The 20,838-nt window shown below is 38.0% G+C and overlaps 1 protein-coding gene across 1 annotated transcript in view; it reads left to right on the forward strand.

Moving 5' to 3' along the window:
* LMF1 (lipase maturation factor 1) overlaps window positions 1-20,838 on the forward strand; it is a 4,369,731-nt gene that overhangs the window by 3,571,442 nt on the left and 777,451 nt on the right. Inside the window, exon 7 of the mRNA XM_044089721.1 lies at window positions 16,176-16,359. Coding sequence (XP_043945656.1) covers window positions 16,176-16,359 — 184 coding nt within the window. The remainder of the gene's footprint in view (window positions 1-16,175; window positions 16,360-20,838) is intronic.

Genomic DNA, 20,838 nt, shown 5'->3' on the forward strand with positions numbered 1-20,838 from the left:
TACTAAGGTTACTGAGAGTGGAGAGGAAGCACTCGAGTCTCTCAAGCTGGTTTAGGTGACTGAAGTATATACCGAAGGGTGCATTATGCTTAATCATGGGCCTAATAATGGATGAATAAAGTGGAATTATAATTTCTTTGGATTTTGCGCAGCTTATTCTTTATGTCTTCTCCTCAATGTAGAAGGACTTTGTAACCATCACAGAGACTTTGTGGTCAAAGGAGAATCTTTTATCAACATATGTACCCAAGCAACTGATGACTGTGCCAAATTTAAGTGGATTGTTATCTGTATGGTAATCAGTAGTGATGCTAAGTTTACCAAATGAAACTGTGCTGCATTTCTTGGAGTTAAAGGTAAGCCCATGATTATTACATCAGTAATTTATTTGATCTAGCCCTTGCTGGAGAATTTGAGTACCAGAATGGGATATCCTCCAAGCCCCAGTTTGCAATCATCAGCAAGCTTGCTTGGCCAAAACCACTTTTTCAGCTTTTATATCCACAGAAATATGTGCAAAAGAGGATGGCACCCAAGAGAGACCTTTATGGGACGCCACTAGTGACATTTTTCTGTCTAGAGCAAATAGCCCCAATCTTAATGGTATGGGTCCTACCAGACAGCCAATATCCGATCCTGCGAAGTATGCATGAGTCAGTGTTTAATTGGAGGAGTTTGTAAATAATTCCATCACGGGGGTTAGGGTCAAAGGCCTTGACAAGGTCTAGATAAGCAGTGTGGCTGTATGCCCTTATCCATGGCCTCAGTACCCTTTCAAAGAACTCATCTAAGTTGAGCAGGCGCAGTATCCCTTTTATGAAGTCAATAATGCTAGAAAGACTAATAGGCCTGTAATTGTCAGTATGAAAACAGGAACCACCTTTATGCAATGGCACTACAGCTGCCATTCTCTACCCCTTGAATACATAACAACTGGAGAGACTGTTGTTGAAAAGTTGATAGATGTGTTTTGCTAAATAGGACATCCTATTTCTTAGCAGACATCTAGGGATAATGTCAGGACCCATGGAATTAGTGTTTTTTTTTGTTTTTTTCTTTTAATTTTGGAAAGTGCCAAAAAGACTTGGTCCAAATCGGGAGGGAAGAGTGTGAAAGGAAATGGAGGGGATAGAGGGAAGGCTTGGGGGAGTGAAGCTGGAAGAAAATTTGTCCGGAAGTAGCAATGTCCTTGGGGTCAACGAAAGAAGCACCATTTGAGTTAAGTTCAGTACAGAATTTTGAGTTCTATACTTCTTAATATAGTTAAAGAGGTCTTTATGGTTGTCTTTTGAATTAGTTGCAATCCTAAGTTCATAGTTTGCCTTACATTTCTTAATGGTATGTTTGAGAGGTTTATTTATTCCTTTTATAATGATGAAGTGGACACCTTTTAATGATGTCCAGGAGTGTTTTCTTTTTATTATAGAGTTTTTGTTGATGCAGTAGTTCCCCCTTTTGGGTTTAGTTCTTAACTTACCATTATACTTACTCCAGACTGGTACAGATGCCTCAGTGCATCTGTCCAAGAGGGAGTCAAATTCAGAGCAGGAAGCAGCAGCCGTAATAATAAACAAATGATTTTAGAGTAATCCGTAAGTATAGAAGAGTTATCAGGGGCCACAAAACAAGCTTTCATTGAGAAGATCACAGCAAGATCATCAGATTTGATGAGGGAGGAGGTAACAAGTAGGCTGGTGCAAATGGGAGAAATGTATGTGAGGACAAAATTAAAAAAAATAATACTTCTGGTGGTTATAGGAGCAATTTGGTTAAGTGTGTTGGCATTTGCAAAGTCCAGAATTCTTTGGGCATATGTGTTGCTGGTAGCAAATGTTTGCCATTTTATGTGTGGATAGCTAAAGTTTGACTGCTAACTTTTCTTACTGGTTACAGTATTATGACTGCTCCAATTACATGGTAATTAATTTTATTGTATGTAACCAGGACTTTGTCCAGTTTCAGATTTGTATCATGTGAACGCTGGTAAAAAAAATAATGGAATTAGGAATAAATACAGATGCTGTCCCATAGTTGCAGGTGGATCTGCATGCATACATGATAGGTGTTTTACCCTGGAATGCAAGGAGTGCTGTCATTGCAATGGGACCCGGCTGCTGTAATTACACAAATGCTAATATCAGGTCTAGATCCCCTTCTATGGTCCTTTCTGAGCATTTATAAAAATGCTGATGTCCTCATGTTTAAGGAAGGCCTCAAATTCAGATATTTTGTTCTTTAGGCTTCTGGCATTCGGCAGTACTACCATGATGTTATCCAGATTGGAGTTTGCTAAGTTTGCTATGTTGGGGTATCCATCAGATGAGCTCTGCCAAAAAAAGGGGAAAGCAAAACTTTTAGTCAGTATGTAAAAACGAAGCAGCAAAAAATGCCGGCCATCCCTGGCAAACTAGCTGGGTCTAGTGATCACTTCATCCCATGCAGGCAAATGCTAGATCCCAGTAGAATTACACCAATTTACTTGCCAATTATTGAAGCCCATTATTTTATCCATGAATTTAGACATTTTGGTGATGATAGAATGCTACTGAATGCCAAGGAATTGTCCTCTTTGAGGACATGAAATGAGAGCTCAGCAATCTCTCTGCATCTCCCACAGAGTGGAATACGTAAGTTCTTTCCCTGCCACATGGGTAAATACAAGGTGGCAACTGTATCTGGGTCAGTGCAAGGGCCTAAGGGCGCTAGTGACATCAGTAATTCTTGCACCAGAGAGGCAATTGTCCCCCTTTCCTTATCTGACCTGGTAAATACTGTGTTTGTATGTCTTACAATGGCGTCACCAATGACTAAAACATTTCTGGGAAATGCTGCAAGCATATGGACCTTAAGGGTGCAGGCTTGCAGCACAGGTGACTCCCAATAAAAGCAAGTGTGTGTGGATATGGTTATGGTATTAGTATTTGTGTTACATAACTGAGGTAAGCTAGTAGGACCTCTTAAGAGGCTTAAGCAAGGATTTCTTTACTACCTACAGCATATGTGGAAGTAATGTCTTTGTGATGTGATAATGCAGTATGGTTGTGGTGCATATACAAAACCTGCCTCCATAATAAGTTGAGCTATACCTTTAATGTCCTTGAATTTAAGGGAGTTCTGTGCTTTTCACTTCAAATTTATGCTCTTTCCCTGTTTAATTTCTCCATGTCTTTTAGATTTCTAATACCATTACGGGAATGGACACCATTTCTGTGTCAGGGTATGATTAAAGTTCACAACATCAGTATTGTTTCAATCTTTGAAGTTAGCCAGGAGTGCTGTTCACAAAACAACGACAATAACGTGCCCCGAATCCACTAGTTCAGTAATTCATATGGAGTTGTATGTATCAGTAACATATCTAAATACGACTGTAAATTCCTTTTATGAGACCCATTAATCCTACTACTGTTGGAACTATCTCTGTATCCTCCTTCCATTTTGGTGTTGTTTCTGCTTGCAGATCCTGTTTTTTTATGGTTTTATGTCTCTCAGTATGTAAGACACTGTAATCACTGAGTGTATCAATTTCAGTGATCATTGCTACATTTGCCTTCTTTTCATGGACTACTATATCCGGCTTTCTCACATCTACTTTCTGAACTGTTGGTAATGGATATCCTCATGTGATATAAACTTCTTCATTATCTATACATTTTGTGACCCATGTTTCCAATGCTTCTCAGCAACTTCAACATTGTCATGTTTGCACAATCCCCAATGCAACAATCTGCCACATTATTATGCCTATCAGTATACAGACCATTTGCCATGAGTATTTTACACCCAGAAACAAGATGTGCAACTGTTTCAATTTCTTATTTACAGAACCTTCATTTGTCTGTTTCTCCCACACGTTCAATGGACTTTCTAAGCCAATATATATGTCGTCTACTATTCCGGGTTGCCAATATTAAACTTTCATCTTTTGGTTTAACTTCACCTCTCATTAACCATTCCTATGTCAAATCATGAGCAACATAAGGTTGTTCCAGGATTTTGCCTTTTCCACATTTCTTGCCTTCTCATCTGATCCTTCCCCTTATATAATATTATTTTTTTTATTTTGGAACATTCTCTTGCTACCAGGTTTTTGTCTATTTCTATTCCCTCTTGACACTGATGTGCTTCTGCTAAACTAAGCTAGGAAGTAATCTTAGATGACTTCTCTTGTTTTAAAACGTTCACTGTGTTTGGATCTTGTGTCAGCAGGTAAGTATGCAGTCCTGTGATTGCAGATCTATACATGTAATCAGTTTCAAAGAGGCCCATACCTTCATCAAAACAAGGAATATATATTCTTGGTGTACGATGAATTCTTATATATGATTTGATGAGTGTGAAGCATTTTTCTTGTTTTCCTGTCCAGCTGATCCAATACCTTTTGGGGCCAATCAATCACCCTATACTGTTTGTTATAACTGAAAGAACAACTGGCTTATAGTTTGGACTTTGCTCCTAGATGTCAGGGCTGTTTTCAGTATTAGTTTTAGTCTTCTAAAAATTTCTTACTGAATTTTGTTTGCATTTGTTCATGTTTTATTGTTGATCCTTCATCAGTTCCCAAATATTTATACACTTCCTCCTGCTTATGTTCCTTTATATCACATTCCTGTCCCAGAATGACATTTTCTTGGTGCTGCAACCTTCCTACTTTAAATGTTGCTTTTGCACATTTATCAAGACCAAATGACATTCTTATATCATCTGAGAAAATTTTAGCCAGTTGTAGTTGTGCTTTCAACTCCTCGTCTGATGAACTATACCATTTTTTAGTCATCTACAAAAAGAAGATGAAAGGTCTTTACACTTGGTTGTTTTCTAGGAGCCAAATTGTAACCATGACCTGATCTATTATGTAGACAGCTTAATAGGTGATGGGCAAGACAAAAGATCAGCTGTGACAGTGAGTCACCCTGGGATATCCCCCTTTGAATTTTTTCCTTGGGATAATAATATTACTTTATCATGGCTTAGCTGCAAAGTGGTTTGCCACTGTTTTATGGTCAGTGTAATATAATTGATCAATATAGTGTGTACATTATACATCTATAAGCACTCCTTTATTCATGAATGTAGGATGCTGTCAAATGTTTTATGTAATCTATCTATACCATACTTAAATAAAGAATTGTAAAAAGGGGAAGGATCTATGACTTTATTTAACAACAAATGATCCTTTGTTCTATATGACTTTTTTGTTACCCTTTTGTTCTATTGCCATGATGAGTTTTCTTCTAAATGACTATAAACTCTGTTGGCATCAATTGCAGTACATCATCGGAAGGGAAGTTGTTGGGCTGTCATTTTTAGGATAGCTTGCATGTTCACTCTTAAGGAGGAGTATATTTCCTTTTGTTAACCAGGCTGGTGTCTGTTCACGATGCACAGTATATGGGCTAAATCTTTGTGTAAAGATATTAATATTTTTAGCCAGGCGTTAGGTGTTGCATCTGGGCCTGCTATTTTCCATTTAGGAACTTTTCTTAATTTCTTTACTTCATTCCATTTCATATCCCGTACATTTGAACTTCTTACTGTTTCTTTAACTTCTGCTATCCATTCAGCATCTTTGCTATGTTCCACAAGGTCTTCATAGTTATTTCTCCAAAATGTGTCTTTTTTTCTTCTTTTTGGTGGTGTTTCTAGTTTTGCTTTGTTTCCCAATTCTCTGTAAAACTTTTTAAGATCATCAATGAACTGCTTATTCTGTACCTTTCCTTTATATTTACCTGCATATCTTCTAAAAGATTTTCTGCCTGTGATGATATCTTTAGTTTATTATTTGCAATAGTGTATTTTTGTTGATCTGTTCCCCTCTTCTGTACTGTTCTAACATAGACACTACTTGTCTTAATTGCTTTATAGTTTTCTCTATTTGATGTTTCCATTATGACATTTGAATTCTTCTCTTCTTTCCCTTATTGCTGTGTGTTTTTGTGGTAGGACTTTTAACTGCACAGTAATATATCCTATTTACTTTTGTTCTATCACAGGAACATCTGTTAAAAGTATTGATTACTATGTTCTTCTGTTTTATCAGACTTTTAACATTTTGGGTCTTATTTACTTTCTGTAATCTGTTTCTTTCATTGATTTTAATATGTCTGTCCATCTCTGTTAAATCAATGAGCTCTTCCTTTAGCTCATTTTCTTCTAAACTGAAGACACATTCTTTGCTCTCAGTTTCCTGTGGGTATTCTACAGAAAGTTCTAGAATGTTTTCCTGTGACATATTCTCTTCAGCTGCATCCTGTGTCATCCATTGCTGTTTCATATGGGAACTCACTGACCCATCACTCTACAACATTGACTTTGCCAGAGTTGCCACTGTTTCCTACTCTTTTCTTTGCTGTGCATATCCAACTGAACTTTTGTACTTGTTTCCAGCTGAGGGCTCCAGAGCATCTTCATGTGGCAAGTGATCATAATGATTTCCATTCCATCTGTTTCTCCTTAATTTGGGGACTCTTTGTTCCATTATGCTGTGATATTACCTGAGTTCATTTTTAAGGTAATCTGTAACTTCATTTTCTATTCTTTAACTTCTCTAATACTAGTTCTCTTTTCTATTTTTCCCCCTTTGTTTTCTTATTTTTTTTATATTGTGAAATTTTCCATATTTGGATGCCTTTGCCTGCATTTCTGTACAAATATTTTTGGTGCTTCTATTTTGTATTGATTAGTTTGGCTTTCTTCTTTGCATAAATATTACAACATATTAAATGTTTTTTTCCTGTGTCCATATTTCTTCTTCAGATGTCTCATGCTCCACCTGTTTCTCCTTAATTTGGGACTCATTGTTCCATCATGCTGTGACACGTAACCTGTGTTAGACTTTCTCCAGTGAATACTTCATTTCACAGGTATTCCATAACTTTAGTTTCTTGTTTGTTTAACTTCTACTTTACAAATCTTCTGTTCTGCATTCCCCCTTTGTGATCTTATTTTTTGTATAATAAAATGTTCTATATCTGGGTGCCTTTGCCTGTATTTCTCTTTGAATGTCTTTGGGGCTGCATTTTTTTGTATTGATTACTTTTGGCTTTCGCCTTTGCATAAATATTGCACCATATCACATATATTTTTCTTTCCCATGTATCTTTTTTAAACATTTCAAAAATCTCTAGGTTTTGTTCTTTATATTTTCGCATTTCCTTTGTTACTTCTTTTTGCAAGCAGACGAAATTTCTTTATCTGTGCAGTATTTTTCATGGATTTGTTGTATTAATCAACCCAAATCCGAGTTTGAAGCTTTTGGCAGTCTTTCTTGTGCATGTATTTTTCTTTTGGATGACACAGTGGTGCATCAGTTACATTGTCACCTCAAATCAAGAGGTTCTCTGATTTGATTCTCAGTTGGGGTGCCTTTTGTGCAGAGTCTGCACGTCTTCCCTGCATTCGTGTGGGTTTCCTCCGGGTGATACGGTTTCCTCCCATGTTACAAAGACATGCGCCTGGAGCGCTTCTACCCAGGCCTCCACTGAAAATTGTCTCGTTCCAAGTCAGACTTTTCCAGTAAACACATGTTAAAATAAATAAATAAATAAATAAAATTTGGTATATAAACGTTTTTTTTTTTTTTTGTGGACTACTACTTCCTTGTACAACAACCCCCCCCCCCCCCGCCTGACCTAACCCCATTGTAGGAAGGTCTCCATCACCTGGGGATTCTGTAGTGTCATTATTTCCAGTCCTGGCACCAGTGTGCATATCAGGATTGGGCATTTTTATCCTGGGAGTTGTGCACCCAGCTGTCTTTTTTATTCTTTAACTTACCTCTGTCTATGATATATGCTATATAAAATATGATCTATACAGTGGATATAAAAAGTTTACACACCCCTGTTAAAATACCATTTTTTGTGATATAAAAAAAATGAGACCACAATAAATCATTTCAAAATTTTTCCCACCTTTAGTGTGACCTATAACCTGTAAAATTCAATTGAAAAATATAAAAAATAAAAACTTACAATACTCTGGTTGCATAAGTGTGCACACCCTTAAACTAATACTTTATTGTATGTGCAAACCCTTCAAGTAATACTTTGTTGAAGTACCTTTTGATTTAATTACATCATTCAGCCTTCTTGGGTAGGAGTCTATCAGCATGGCACATCCTGACATGGCAGTATTTGCCCACTCTTCCTCCTAAAAGTGCTCCAAATCTGTCAGATTGCAAGGTCTTCTCTTGTGCACAGCCCTCTTCAGGTCACCTCCACAGATTTTCTATTGGATTTAGGTCCAGGCTGTGGCTGGGCCATTCCAAAACGTTAATTTTCTTCTGGTGAAGCCATTGTTTTGTTGATTTGGATGTATGGTTGGGGTCATTGTCATGTTGAAAGGTGAAATTCCTCTTCATCTTCCGCTTTCTAGCAGATGCCTGAAGGTTTTGGATCAAAAATTATTGGTATTTGGAACTGTTCATAATTCCCGCTACCTTGACTAAAGCCCCAGTACCAGCTGAAGAAAAACAACCCCAAAGCATGATACTGCCACCACCATGCTTCACTGTGGGGATGGTGTTCTTTTGGTGATGCAAAGTGTTGCTTTTGCTCCAAACGTGCCTTTTGGAATTGTGGCCAAAAAGTTCAACCTTGGTCTCATCAGACCATAACACATTTCCCCACATACTTTTTAAAGACCTGATGTATTGTTTTGCAAATTTTAGCTGGGCCTGGATGTTTTTCTGTGTAAGAAAAGGCTTCCATCTTGCAACCCTACCCCATAGTCCAGACATATGGAGAATATGGGAGATTGTTGTCACATGTACACAACCAGTACTTACCAGAAATTCCTGCAGCTCCTTCAGTATTGCTGTAGGTCTCTTGGTAACATCCCTAACCAGTTTTCATCTTGTCTTTTCATCAATTTTGGCGGGACGTCCAGTTCTTTACAACTTCACTGTTGTCCCATGTTTTCTCCACTTTTTACTGACTGTCTTCACTGTGTTCCATGGTATTTCCAATGCTGTGGAAAATTTTTTGCACTCTTCTCCTGACTGATACATTTCAACAATGAAATCCCTTTGATGTTTTGTATGTTCACTGCAAACCATGGCTTTTGCTGTCGCAGGCAACTGAGTAAATGTCAGGAAAATCCTACTAGGACAGCTGAACTTTATTTGGGGTTAATCAGTCTCAGTAATTGATGGCAGTTGTGAACCCAGACTGAATGCTGTAATTAAATCAAAAGGTGCTTCAACAAAGTATTAGTTTAATGGTGTGCACACACAACAAAGTATTAGTTTAAGGGTGTGCACACTTATGCAACCAGCGTATTGTATGTTTTTTATTTTTTTATATTTTTCCCCTTAACAGATTTGTTTGTTTTTCAATTGAATTGTACAGGTTATAGGTGACATCAAAGGTGGGAAAAGTTTTGAAATTATTTATTGTGGTCTCATTTTGTTATATCGCAAAAACCTGGCATTTTAACAGGGATGTGTAAACTTTTTATATCCACTGTATATCAGTGTCATCTTGGTGAGATTTTATAAAAGAGGGTCCTCTTAAGCCTTACTGTTCCTCCTGTTTCTATCTTAAAAGTGGGCTTGTGTTCTTATTTACCCAGCCCTTCTTTCTCCAAAGGAGGTACATTATGCTAACACTCGTACACAAGACAGGAGAATAAAAACTAATCTGCAGGTCTTTCTGACATGTATGCTAACATTTACTAAATTACCCTTAGTGGAGGATGGTTAGTCTAGCTGGGGACCCTCTGATTTCATACTGGAACAAGAAAGACAATGTTATGCTATCAACAATAGACTGCTTTATGTTTGAGGATATGTATCATATCCATTCCATTATGTGTAGGTAGGATACAATCCATACGCTTCAGTTTATTGAGGTCATAGAATACTGACTGAATTCAGGCTTCTGCATCCTAACGTCTAAACATTTGTCAGCAAGACATCAGGCTGCTGCATAGTTTAGTGAGATATTACTCCAAATAAAATGCATTATTAAGTGCCTGGTAATTTCACTCCTCCCTAACTTTACATACAGACAGTTGTATTAACACAGAATGACTAAATAGCAGTTGCTTTAGTCTGTACCCTCTTCATCTCTTTTGGTCATTGTCTGCCTTCTTGAGAACAAAGCATGATGCCCTTTTTGCAGCTGACTTCAGTATGGGCAAAATTTTGTCCCATCAGCACATAATAGTTACAACATTTTCTAATTTTTTTTCTCACTTTTTTGGTTACCTCTCCCACTAGAATAAAAGTATCTTTTAGCCAACATATTTTAGAACGGGGTTAACAAAGCAGACAAAAGATCTCTCTCCATTCATCATGCTTGATGCCCCATCTGAACTGTCTTCCTTACAAAGAAGCAGTGATTCCCCTGTTTTTCTCATAAGCATATTATTTATTTATTTTGCATTTGTTTACTGGGAAAGCCCAACTGGACAAAATGTCCTTTTTCAGTGAAGGCCCGGGGAGAAAAGCTCCATACTTATAAATAACAGTACGATACATATACAACGTACAGATACAAATAACCAAAAGAAAGCACAAAGGTGTAATCCAAGCTGAGACTGTTTCATTCTCCTTTTGGATCACACCTTCGTGCGTTCTTTTGGTTATTTGATTTATTTTTGAAGGAATCTTAGATACAAGCACAAACATAAAAATGCATGTTATGTTGTTTGTTGTTTGTCTTTCGGCTTTTTCCCGGTAAGGGGTCGCTGCAGCGGAACTCCTGTCCGCTAATGATTGGCAGTAGATTTTTACGAAATGCCGAGGTGCCAGCTTGACGCCCAACCTTCAATGAAGGCATGCCCATTTATGCACGCATGTCTTTCGAACACTACCCAACCGCGGGGAGGACATGCAGACTCCACACAGAAGGCACTCCCAAGCCACGCCGAGAATTGAACGGGAGAACCTCTTGCTGTGAGGTAACAAAGCTACATGTTATACATTTCACTAATACAATCATATAGTCTAGGTAGGAATGAAAAGAATAGTAGTACAGTGATTGAAGGCTAGAAAAAAAAACAAAACAAAAAGCAAGTTAAGTATACATATGCTTAGTAGGGTATACTATTCAAATACAAAAAATAACTGGTTGTGCTCTTTTAGCTGCCTATCCATGTTATATAACTTGGGGTTGTCATCCTGGATCCTGACCCAAACATTGTTTTGCCTCTTAGAAGAGTCAAGGAATACCATCTGCCAATGCAAGGCATTACAGAATTAGAGGCATTCTGGTCTATTGACATCTTGATGGTAAAGGATTTTCTTCCTCTTTGGATACTCTGCATTCTCTTAGTGGTGGTGTAATTTCAGTAATTCCAGTTTGTATGGAAATTCTACCATTTACACATCCCCTAGCCAGGGTAATACCCAGTCAAAAAAGTGATGCTTCCCCACCATGACTGGGAAAATAAGCATTTAAGCAATCAATTCACATCCCTCAAGCAGCTCCTTCAGATCTCAGCTCATCTCTAAAACCAGTATTCCGACTCTCATCTTGGGCTCTATCTCAATGTGCCATAAAGGTAGTGGCTGCTATGATAGTGCATCATGGGTTCCCCTCATTTATTGGGCAGCACCATAAGACTGCAGTTATATAACCTTTCCTTGGAGGAAGATGAATAATTCTGTAGGATAAGATAGAATGTATAACTGGGACGGTGGATCAGCATCAGGAATGGCAGTTGTAGGTTCATAGGTTGGTACTAGGTTATCTGCCCGAAGGCATTTATAAGCCTAGCCAGAATGTGTTGGCTTTCGCTGGCCGCTTAGATTAGTTCCCTGTGCCTCTGTCCAGCAGAGCCACTGAAGTGATCCCCGGGGTAAACTTTCTGTTTCCCATCCACTCGTCAAGGTTTCTCTTGAAGAGTGTTAGCGAGGAGCTCTGCCTAATGTAGATTGGAATCTTGTTCCAAAGCATGGGAAGTCTCTGGGACAGGAATCTATCCCTCCAGCTCATCCTATTTATTGTTGTGGTGAGGTTTAGATCCCTAGAGCATGTGGCTCAAGGGGATAAGGTTTTCTATAGGAGTAGCATGTCCATCAATTCTGGGTTGGACATGACCTTGTATGTCAGGCAGAGATCAGAGAGAATCTGGAGTTTCTTCAGTCGAGCTGCATAGGGAATCTGTTTGAGGCCAGTGATCCTCTTTGTCTTTCCAGCTTTTGCAGGTGTCTTGTAAGGTACATCCCAAATGGGGCGTTGTACTCTATGATGGGTCTGATGAATGATGAGTAGAGGGGCACAATGACCTCTTTTGATCTGGATGCGAGCCCTTTTGTGATTAGGTGGGCCATGTAGAAGGATTTTCTAACCACTTTCGCAATGTGATTATCAAAGATGAGATTACTATCTACTTGGGTCCCCAGATCCCTTATTACGTCTTCCGTATTTAGGGGACTACTACCTATGTGTAGTTTGTGGGTACTTTGTTTTTTCCAAAGGGGATGACTATGCACTTTTTGGCATTTAGCTTGAGGCCATGATTTTGACACCAGGTATCCGTCTCAGTGAGACCCTTTTGGAGGATGTCTGTGTCAGCCGGATAGTCAATTATAGCCCCTAGTTTGCAGTTGTCTGTGAACTTGGTCAGACATAGTCCTCCTGTGCTTGCCTGTACCTCTGAGAAGTATATGGCAAGCAGGAGGGGTCCTAGGACTGAGCCCTGGGGAATGCCACTTGTAACTGGTTTAGAGTTGGACCTAGCTCCCGCAACTCTCACCATGTGGGTTCTGTCTGTGAGCCAGTTGGTAACTCATCTTGTGACGTAGGGATTTATGTTCAGGCTGGTGAGCTTGTCTATAATACCAGAATGGGGAATGGTGTTGAAGGCCTTAGCAAGGTCTAGGTAGGCTGTGTGTACCACCTTTCCCTCGTCTAAAGCCTTGGTAACTCTCAAAGAAGTCCACCAGGTTTAGGAGGCATGATCTGCCCTTAACAAAGCCAAACTAGGTAGGGTCCAGAGTTTGGAGGTCCCCAATGTCTCTGTTAATGAGTTCCATGATGATGTGCTCCATAGCCTTGCAGACCAAGCTAGTCAGGCTTATAGGGCGATAGCTCCTGGGGTCAGTTGTGGCTCCACCTTTGTGGAGCGGAATAACCATTGCTGTGCACCACTCTATGGGTATGTAGCCTGTGGAGAGGCTGAGTTTGAACAGTGTGTTTAGGTAAGGGGTTAGTTTGTCTTTGAGCTTGTGTAGGACGCAGCCAAAAACACTATCCTGTCCCATTGATGCTGTGTTTTTGGCTTTGGAGAGGGCTGTTTTAACTTGAGTGTCTGTGATTTCAGGGACTCTACATTCTTCTGGTATGGTTATGGGCCCTTTTGGGGGTGGGGGGGTGAGGTTTGCACTGAACCTGTCTGCCAGGATGTTGGCGATATCGATTGGTTCAGTGTATTTGTGCCGTTCTGCACTAACTCCGAGCAGATCTGAGCATTGCCACTTAGATTCTTGACATAGCTAAAGAATGCCTTGTGGTTGTCTTTGGAGTCCTTGGCAATTTTTTGTTCAAAGCTCACCTTGGCTGATTTTTATGAGGGATCGTAGTTTCTTGCTGATACTGATCAGGGATGTCTTCCCTTCTTGGGATTTTACTCACTAGTTTCCTCCTTCTATTGTATAGCTTGTTTATGGTAGGAGTCCACCAGACTGGTTTCCTTTTCTTGGAGGAGTGAGGTGAAGGGGTTCCTGATGTCCTTGTTCAGATGTAAAGTAAACGAAGTTTCAGCTCATCAAGTATTCATACTTCCCTCATTTACAGCTCATGAGGTAGTCAACTGTAAGCATCCATTTACTAAGAAAGCTAACGAAGGGGCACGGGGATGCTTTCCATAGTATCAGTGATGATGGTTGGTGAGACTGCAGTAGGTTCTGAGTATTTAAACAGAAAAATAAAGCATTATTTCAGGAGTTCATGCTGGCCGACTGCGCATGTGTTGTCAGGGTAACGTGACACTAGGGAATTAGTTGTGTCCAATATCATTGATGGCAGAAGAAAACGATGATAAGCAGGTAATAGGAAGTAAGGAGTTTTGTAATGTGATTTCCTTATGCTTTTTTACCTATTCCTTCTCCCTTTTTCCTGTTAACCCTTTACCTTTCACTTTTCCTAATTAAGATATTATATTATCTCTGAATTAAGAGTCAAATCCCCGTTGTGGTGCATTTATAATAATTCCTTTTTATTAATTTTGGTATTTTATCTTTTTATTTTTGAATCTTTTAGAATAATGAAAAAAAAGTAGGAAATCATTTCCTTTAGCTCAGGAGTGGTTAGTTGTGGACTGAGCATACCTCTCAGCTGTCTAGAATTCACAGAATGTCCAGATTTGTACCTTATATTTTTGTCTGTTCCTCATAAAATGTGGGAAATAATTAAGGACTGAACTCACTAAATAATGTCAGACATCTTGAGTTTCATACTTTGTATCCTTTAGAAAATGCATGTTAATGCATAACCTGTTTTAGCAATGTTCTAAGTTTAAAAGAACAATATTTATTGTTTGTGTCTTTGCCCCCCCCCCACGCATTATTGTTTTGCTTTGTCCAGAATTCTTGTGCACGTTTGAGATGTATTTGACTGAGCTAAGTGCCACCTTTTTGATATGTGTTTTTGGGTTGTAGTTGTCTGTAACAAAGGAAGGACTAGCGTTACCTAATAAACTATGAAAAAAATTATTGCACACATATGCATTTTCAGAAGAGTAGAGATAATTTTCTTAATTTCATCTATGAACTCTAGTGAAATGTGTACCCTTTAATATCCTTTTGAGATACGCTTGGTTTTAGTTTAGGAACTGAGTTAGAGGAGGCTGTTGGAAGGTTACTGCACTGCAACTGTATATATCAAAGAAAAAGCTGCTTCTGCATTCAGAGAGAAATGTCTAGCTACTAACAACAATGGCTTGTGATGTATTGGCTACTGAATACCATACCATTATTGTTACAGTTATGACCATACCATACCATAACATTATTACTATGACTATACCATACCATTAGTATTACTATAATTATGACCATACCATGCCATACCATTATTACTACAGTTATGAACATGTGACTGACAGCAGATATAATAAGTTAACAAGTAGTAGTTATCATTTTATGCAGAATCAGCAACTCAATACTGTGTCACCTTTTGGGTTACTGTTGTCCCACGAGTTGTACCTTTTCAGAAATAAACTGTTGATGTAAATACTTACATTTTTTCTAAACGAAAGCCTATTCTGTGTGTGATAGAGAAATGCAGATTAGGATATGACTCATGGTGCAGTAGATGTGCCAAATAAATGCTCACTATTTTTTCCAGCTAGACCATGCTCTGTAGTGATCATTTGTGTAACTTTATTTCAAGAGACATCAGAACTGAAAGAATAATGAGAATAACTGTTATTATTGTGCTTTTTGTTATTCAAGGTACTCCATAAAAGAAAAAATAAGGTTATATTTTTGCAGACTTTCTTTTTGTTACACTCATCAGACATGTTTCAGTGCTGTTTTTGATTTTCCACAGAAAGGCTGCCTATTTTCCTATGGTGTCATTTAAATGGTAGGGGAGATATCTTTTTCATTTGACCCACCCTTTTATCCATCCTGGCACTCTGGCAGTGCTGTTCATGTTCGCATGATACTGTGCAACGGAGGCTCTACTGCAGGTGATATCTGTCTGCTTCCCCTTCACTTCAGTCTGAGTTAGATGTAGCCAAGCAGAAAAAACACAAAACCATGATGGGTAGGGCAGCATTTAAATCACTTATTCTCATCTCCCTGCTGTGTCCTATAGTTAGCAGAGCTGCTAAATGAAGAATCCAGGTCTCCTTGGTCACAGTTAGGCCCATCCTTCTCCTTGGAACTGGAAAAATTAAATAGTGGATAAATGAAGACCTATCAAAGAAGGATGAAACATACAGTGTAGTAAAAATTTTATTTCTTAATTTGCCACAAAATGAAAATGTGGAAATGCAAATATGTATGATTAAGAGGGAAAAGAAAATGTTGGAAATGCAAATGTGTTTGATTAAGAGGGATTACATAATTCAAATGATTATCAAGAGCAACTCTAGCTTTACTTAATGTACCAGAGTTTACAACCCTGACTGGAGACGTATCACAAGATGGAGCTTTGTTAAACAGACAGGCTTTGGGAACCGAATAAAGTCAAAGTATATCTTATCTTCTTTTCTTCTAGGTCCTGTTGATTATCAGTGGAAATCTAAGTTTCTTGAATTGGCTAACTATCGTGCCAAGCATTGCTTGCTTTGATGATGCCTTCCTGAAGTTCTTGTTTAGTTCTAAAATAAATGGTATAAAGGACCAGGTACTCAAGACACAAGCTGAAAAGGCATCTGAAAGGCAGCCTTCTCCTCGATATGGTATGAACATGTCTATTGCTGCATTTATTTTGACTGCATTTTGAAAATTCTAGATCAGATCATTGTGTTTTTTAATTCCCTTGTGATCACAGCATTGATCACAGTATTAATTTTCTTGTTTGTGTATTTCTGTTTGGTATACAATATATTTCTTTTGTGTTAATTAAATCTGTTTGATAAATATTCAGTCATGTCTGTGTTCTTAACAAGCTCTTGAGGCTTCTGCCTAAATTCACTATTTGCTGAGTTGTTTAATCCTTGGGTGTAATTATCATGCTGTTGCTGTTAAATAAAGGACTAAAAGTTACGTTTTCTGCCATATCAGGATATTTAATACGTAGTAAGTTGTTATTTGCTTCGATACAGTATTCATCTGCCGTGCAGATAAGAGTTGTTCCCAAGCACTAGAATCTCCTCGTCAGTATAATTTGATATACAAGAGACTTATGACCAAATTACATTTCTCTGCCACAGTACTTAGCTGTTTAAAGTGATCCATATGTGCTGTATTACTGTTTTAACACTATATTTGTTTTTCATTTAAAATTAATTAATACTTAATCAATTTGAAGAGCATTGCAGCGCTTAACTAAGAAAATTTAGAACCAGAAAATGTAACCAGTGAAGCTCTTTTAAGTGAAATCATCTTTACTGCTGTAATTACGCATTGGTTTCACATAATCCCATACAGTAGTCGAAGAGATTGCTGTCTCTGCTGAGAGCCACTGTTAAGTAAACATGTCACTGAGAATGAAAAAGTTTTGACTCCATACTGAACCGAATTACTGATTTCATTTAAAAGTTAACTGTAATCAACATGAACGCTCTGGGAAGGAAATCTTTCCAGAAGCAAACAGTCTTCACTGAGATGATGTTACATGATGCTTTTGCTGTACTTTAAAAATGCTTTGGTTTCAATTCTGCCAGTAACTTAATACCCCTACAATATTCCACACACAGAAATGTAAATGATTTTCTAAATATATCTCCCCCACATGCTGAGCAAAGCAACTACTGTATGTAGAATATGACTGGAATATGCATAACAAAGAGAACAGCAGCACCGTAACAGACATTTAATCATCTATTTGTTAGCTGCTTGAGTGAACGTGCCCTTTTTGAATAATTTTCAGCCATGACCCAAGGTGTAAGACAAAAAATAAGTGTAATATGTATATGGCCACGCATTTTTTTCCCACAAATTAGCAGCAACACACATTAAAGCCATGTTGCCTAATTTGGATTGGCAGATGCAGGCAGCATGGGGAAAAGTAATACAGTCCTTGAAGAAAAGAATGTGTATTTACAGCTATGTGTAAACTGCTAATATTGGGGGATATGTTGAACGTAAGTGTGCTGAAATTTTACATGGGTGATTAGAATGCAGAGCGATAGTGAGGCTGGTTAAGGTAAAAGACTTTTGGTAACCCTACTATTTTATAATAGGAAACTGTTATTCTCAGCATAACTGTCACCATTTGTTTAAATACTGCAAAGGTACTTGTGTAATTGACAAACTTTTTATCGATGAAGGTTTAGCTCGATTGACATTTGGACAGCGTGTAATTTTTGTCAACACCTCTCAACTGTCAAGTATTTGCCTGTAAATATTGATCCCCAACTTAAAATAATATTGTGACTTGAAATTACAAATGGCTCCTTCAAAATCATGATTCCTTCGCCTCTTGACAGTGATTGCATCCTCAGCCTGCAACCGGCATCACTAATACTGTTGACACAATGACATTGTTAGTGCTGTGACCATGACTGTGTATGACAGGAGCTCTGAGTCTCCAATTAGACTCCATGGGCAGTGTAATCATGAGTACTTTAGTCTTAATTCCCATATTTGAACCTAAATTCCTGAGAAGCCTGTAGTGTCTTCACATGTTTTCCTTTAACAACTATGTGTTTCTCACTTAACTTGCATTGAGGAATCGAGTTCTAAATGAATCTGGTAAGGAAAGCATCAAATGCTACTCACTCTGCTCTGAAGAAATGACAACTTGATTTTTCGTGGGTAATTAATTCATTAATGTATGTGCAAATGAATTTTAACTTTTTTGCTCAAGAATTCTGGATGAAGCCAAAATAATAGGGAGAAAACAGCCCAAAATTATAGACAAAATATAATATTGCATTTATAAACCTAGAGAGTATATAGAGTAATAGGTTTTTGCCTTAGCATGCATTTTCTGCAGGATATGAAGTTGGAAACAAAAATGGCTGTCATCATTTAACTGGAGTCCTCAAAGATTTACCAGAAAACCATACAGTTTAAGAGGAACAGACTAAAATGTGGGGCAAAAATCTAGACATTCAGCAAAATTGCAGACAGTTGACAATTATGTACAGTGTATGTCCACATCATTACACAAAGGAAGTTGTAGTGAGAGATATTGCTCTGTAACATTGGTTATATGTATGTTTTGTCTCATTTTTGAGACGTTAAAATATAGAAGATGATCAATTGTCATATAATAATTTACAAAACAAACTATTATGTGGGGAAACCTTTAGATCTAAATGTGAAGTATTTGATAGTTCAGCTGCGTAATCAGAATTAGACTAAGAAAAAAATCATACTTAGAAAAGTTAGAATGTTGGGAATAACGCATCAGGTATCAGCAGTATATATAACTAGTTGCAACTCAGAGTCAAGGAGAGCTAAAGCAAGCACTTTACAAAATCTGCAGCCTTCTTCCCTGAATTAGGCTTTCTATGCTTTAAAAGGTCAGATGTCCCTCTGTATGACTTAGCTAGGTACAAGTGATGGTGGTGGCCTAGGGAATAAGCTAAATGAATGTGCCATCTTCAGGGCCAGGTCCTGATGGATAAGTATGCCATCATTTGCAAATCATTCAAGAGGCATTCTACCTTTGAAATTTGTTTGGCTATAGAATACTAGTACTGAAATTGTAAAAGGAAATTAAATTGATAAGTTACCTGGAGCTACTGAACTACCACCCTGGTACCTTTATCTGATTGCTGACATGGCACAACCTGTTATGGTATTGCTTTTCTAAAAGTTGTTTATGAAGGATGCATTTCCAGATCCTTAGAAGAGATGCAGTTATCTTAGCAGTGCATAACCACTGTGACTCTGACAGCCTAAGCACATTCCAACGCATCTCCACTTTCTAATTGAACACTGCTAAATCTTGTTGTATCTTATGGTTTACTGTTTAATGACCCACGTGCTTTTTGGGAAGACCACCATTTGGAAACAACACTTGCTATGTTCATAGACAATATTGCATAAGTGTATGTATGGTGGCTTCCTGGCCATTACCCTTTCACCTGATCGCTGTTGTTTGTACAAAGGTAAGTTCACAGTTTACATTACTTATAAGATGGTGAAATGGGCTAGATCTGTATTTCTCTGTATTGTGATTAGAGTTGTTTGGCTTCCTTACTGGAGAGCAATTTAATGTTCCTAACCCTGATTTTTCTGCACTTCGAAAGTGGTTTAAAGTCATTGACCAACTTTGATAGCATTTTACATGTATCAATCCTGCTGTATATAAAGGTGAACTTATAACTTGGTTCATGTTCAGTTAACTGTACCTCCCTCATCCCTATCTGATCTAGATCCTCCACTGCATACCCAGCAAAACATACACAGACGTAGGAAAAAAGGTGCAGAACTCCAGTTAATGATTGAAAGTTGGATCAAGATTGAAACCTATACCTTGGGCCTGGGTTGCTTGGGACAGATTTTAGCAATAAATCACTGTGCTTCCTCAGTGGAATTACAAAATACAACCAGCCATGCTGCTATTGAGTGTAATCATTTATTTTAAACATTTATTTAACTGAATCCACAAATGATCTTGTGCACTGAAAGTAAAGAAGTAAGCAGGATTGTATAGAAACTGTTTCAGTGAGTTGTTTCATTACTTCCCTTATGAAAGATTGTTGTATGTCTGACCAAACAGTGCTCAGTATCATAATTTATAGAACATGGTTTCCCTAAAACCCACATGCAAACTACTAAATAAAACTTTTTGCAAGGATCAAGCCTCCTGTAACCTTATATATAGTGTAAGTCCCTCAGCCCTCTGAATTTATGTGTACTAACTCCACTGTCAAACAGGTGTGAGAGAGAAGAGTGCACAGCAGTCTTCCACTTATCCCACTGTGATTCAGACTCGAGCCTTTGAGCTAAGATAAAAGTTGATTTTTGTCCATTAATGGCTGGGCAGCTAGAACAAAATATTATTTTCCTTGATCACCTGTTTGAAAACTGTTTAGTCAAAGTGAAGTTCCTGTAAAAGCCAAAATGAATTTTATTTGGGAACACTTTATTTCATAAATGCCTGTTGCATCAAGTCCCATCTCATTATTATTTCTCATCCAATATGGTGTTTAATCAATTTGCCTTCCTACCAAGTGGAATATTATATCTTGTCAGCATGGTGGCTTGTGTGCTTCTAAGTGGTTTCATATCAGTGGAGAAAGTGGAGTGTCTTTTCAGAG

The sequence above is a fragment of the Protopterus annectens genome, chromosome 12.part0 (genome assembly GCF_019279795.1).
Source record: "Protopterus annectens isolate FY-2018-M chromosome 12.part0, PAN1.0, whole genome shotgun sequence".
Classification (NCBI taxonomy): domain Eukaryota; kingdom Metazoa; phylum Chordata; order Ceratodontiformes; family Protopteridae; genus Protopterus; species Protopterus annectens.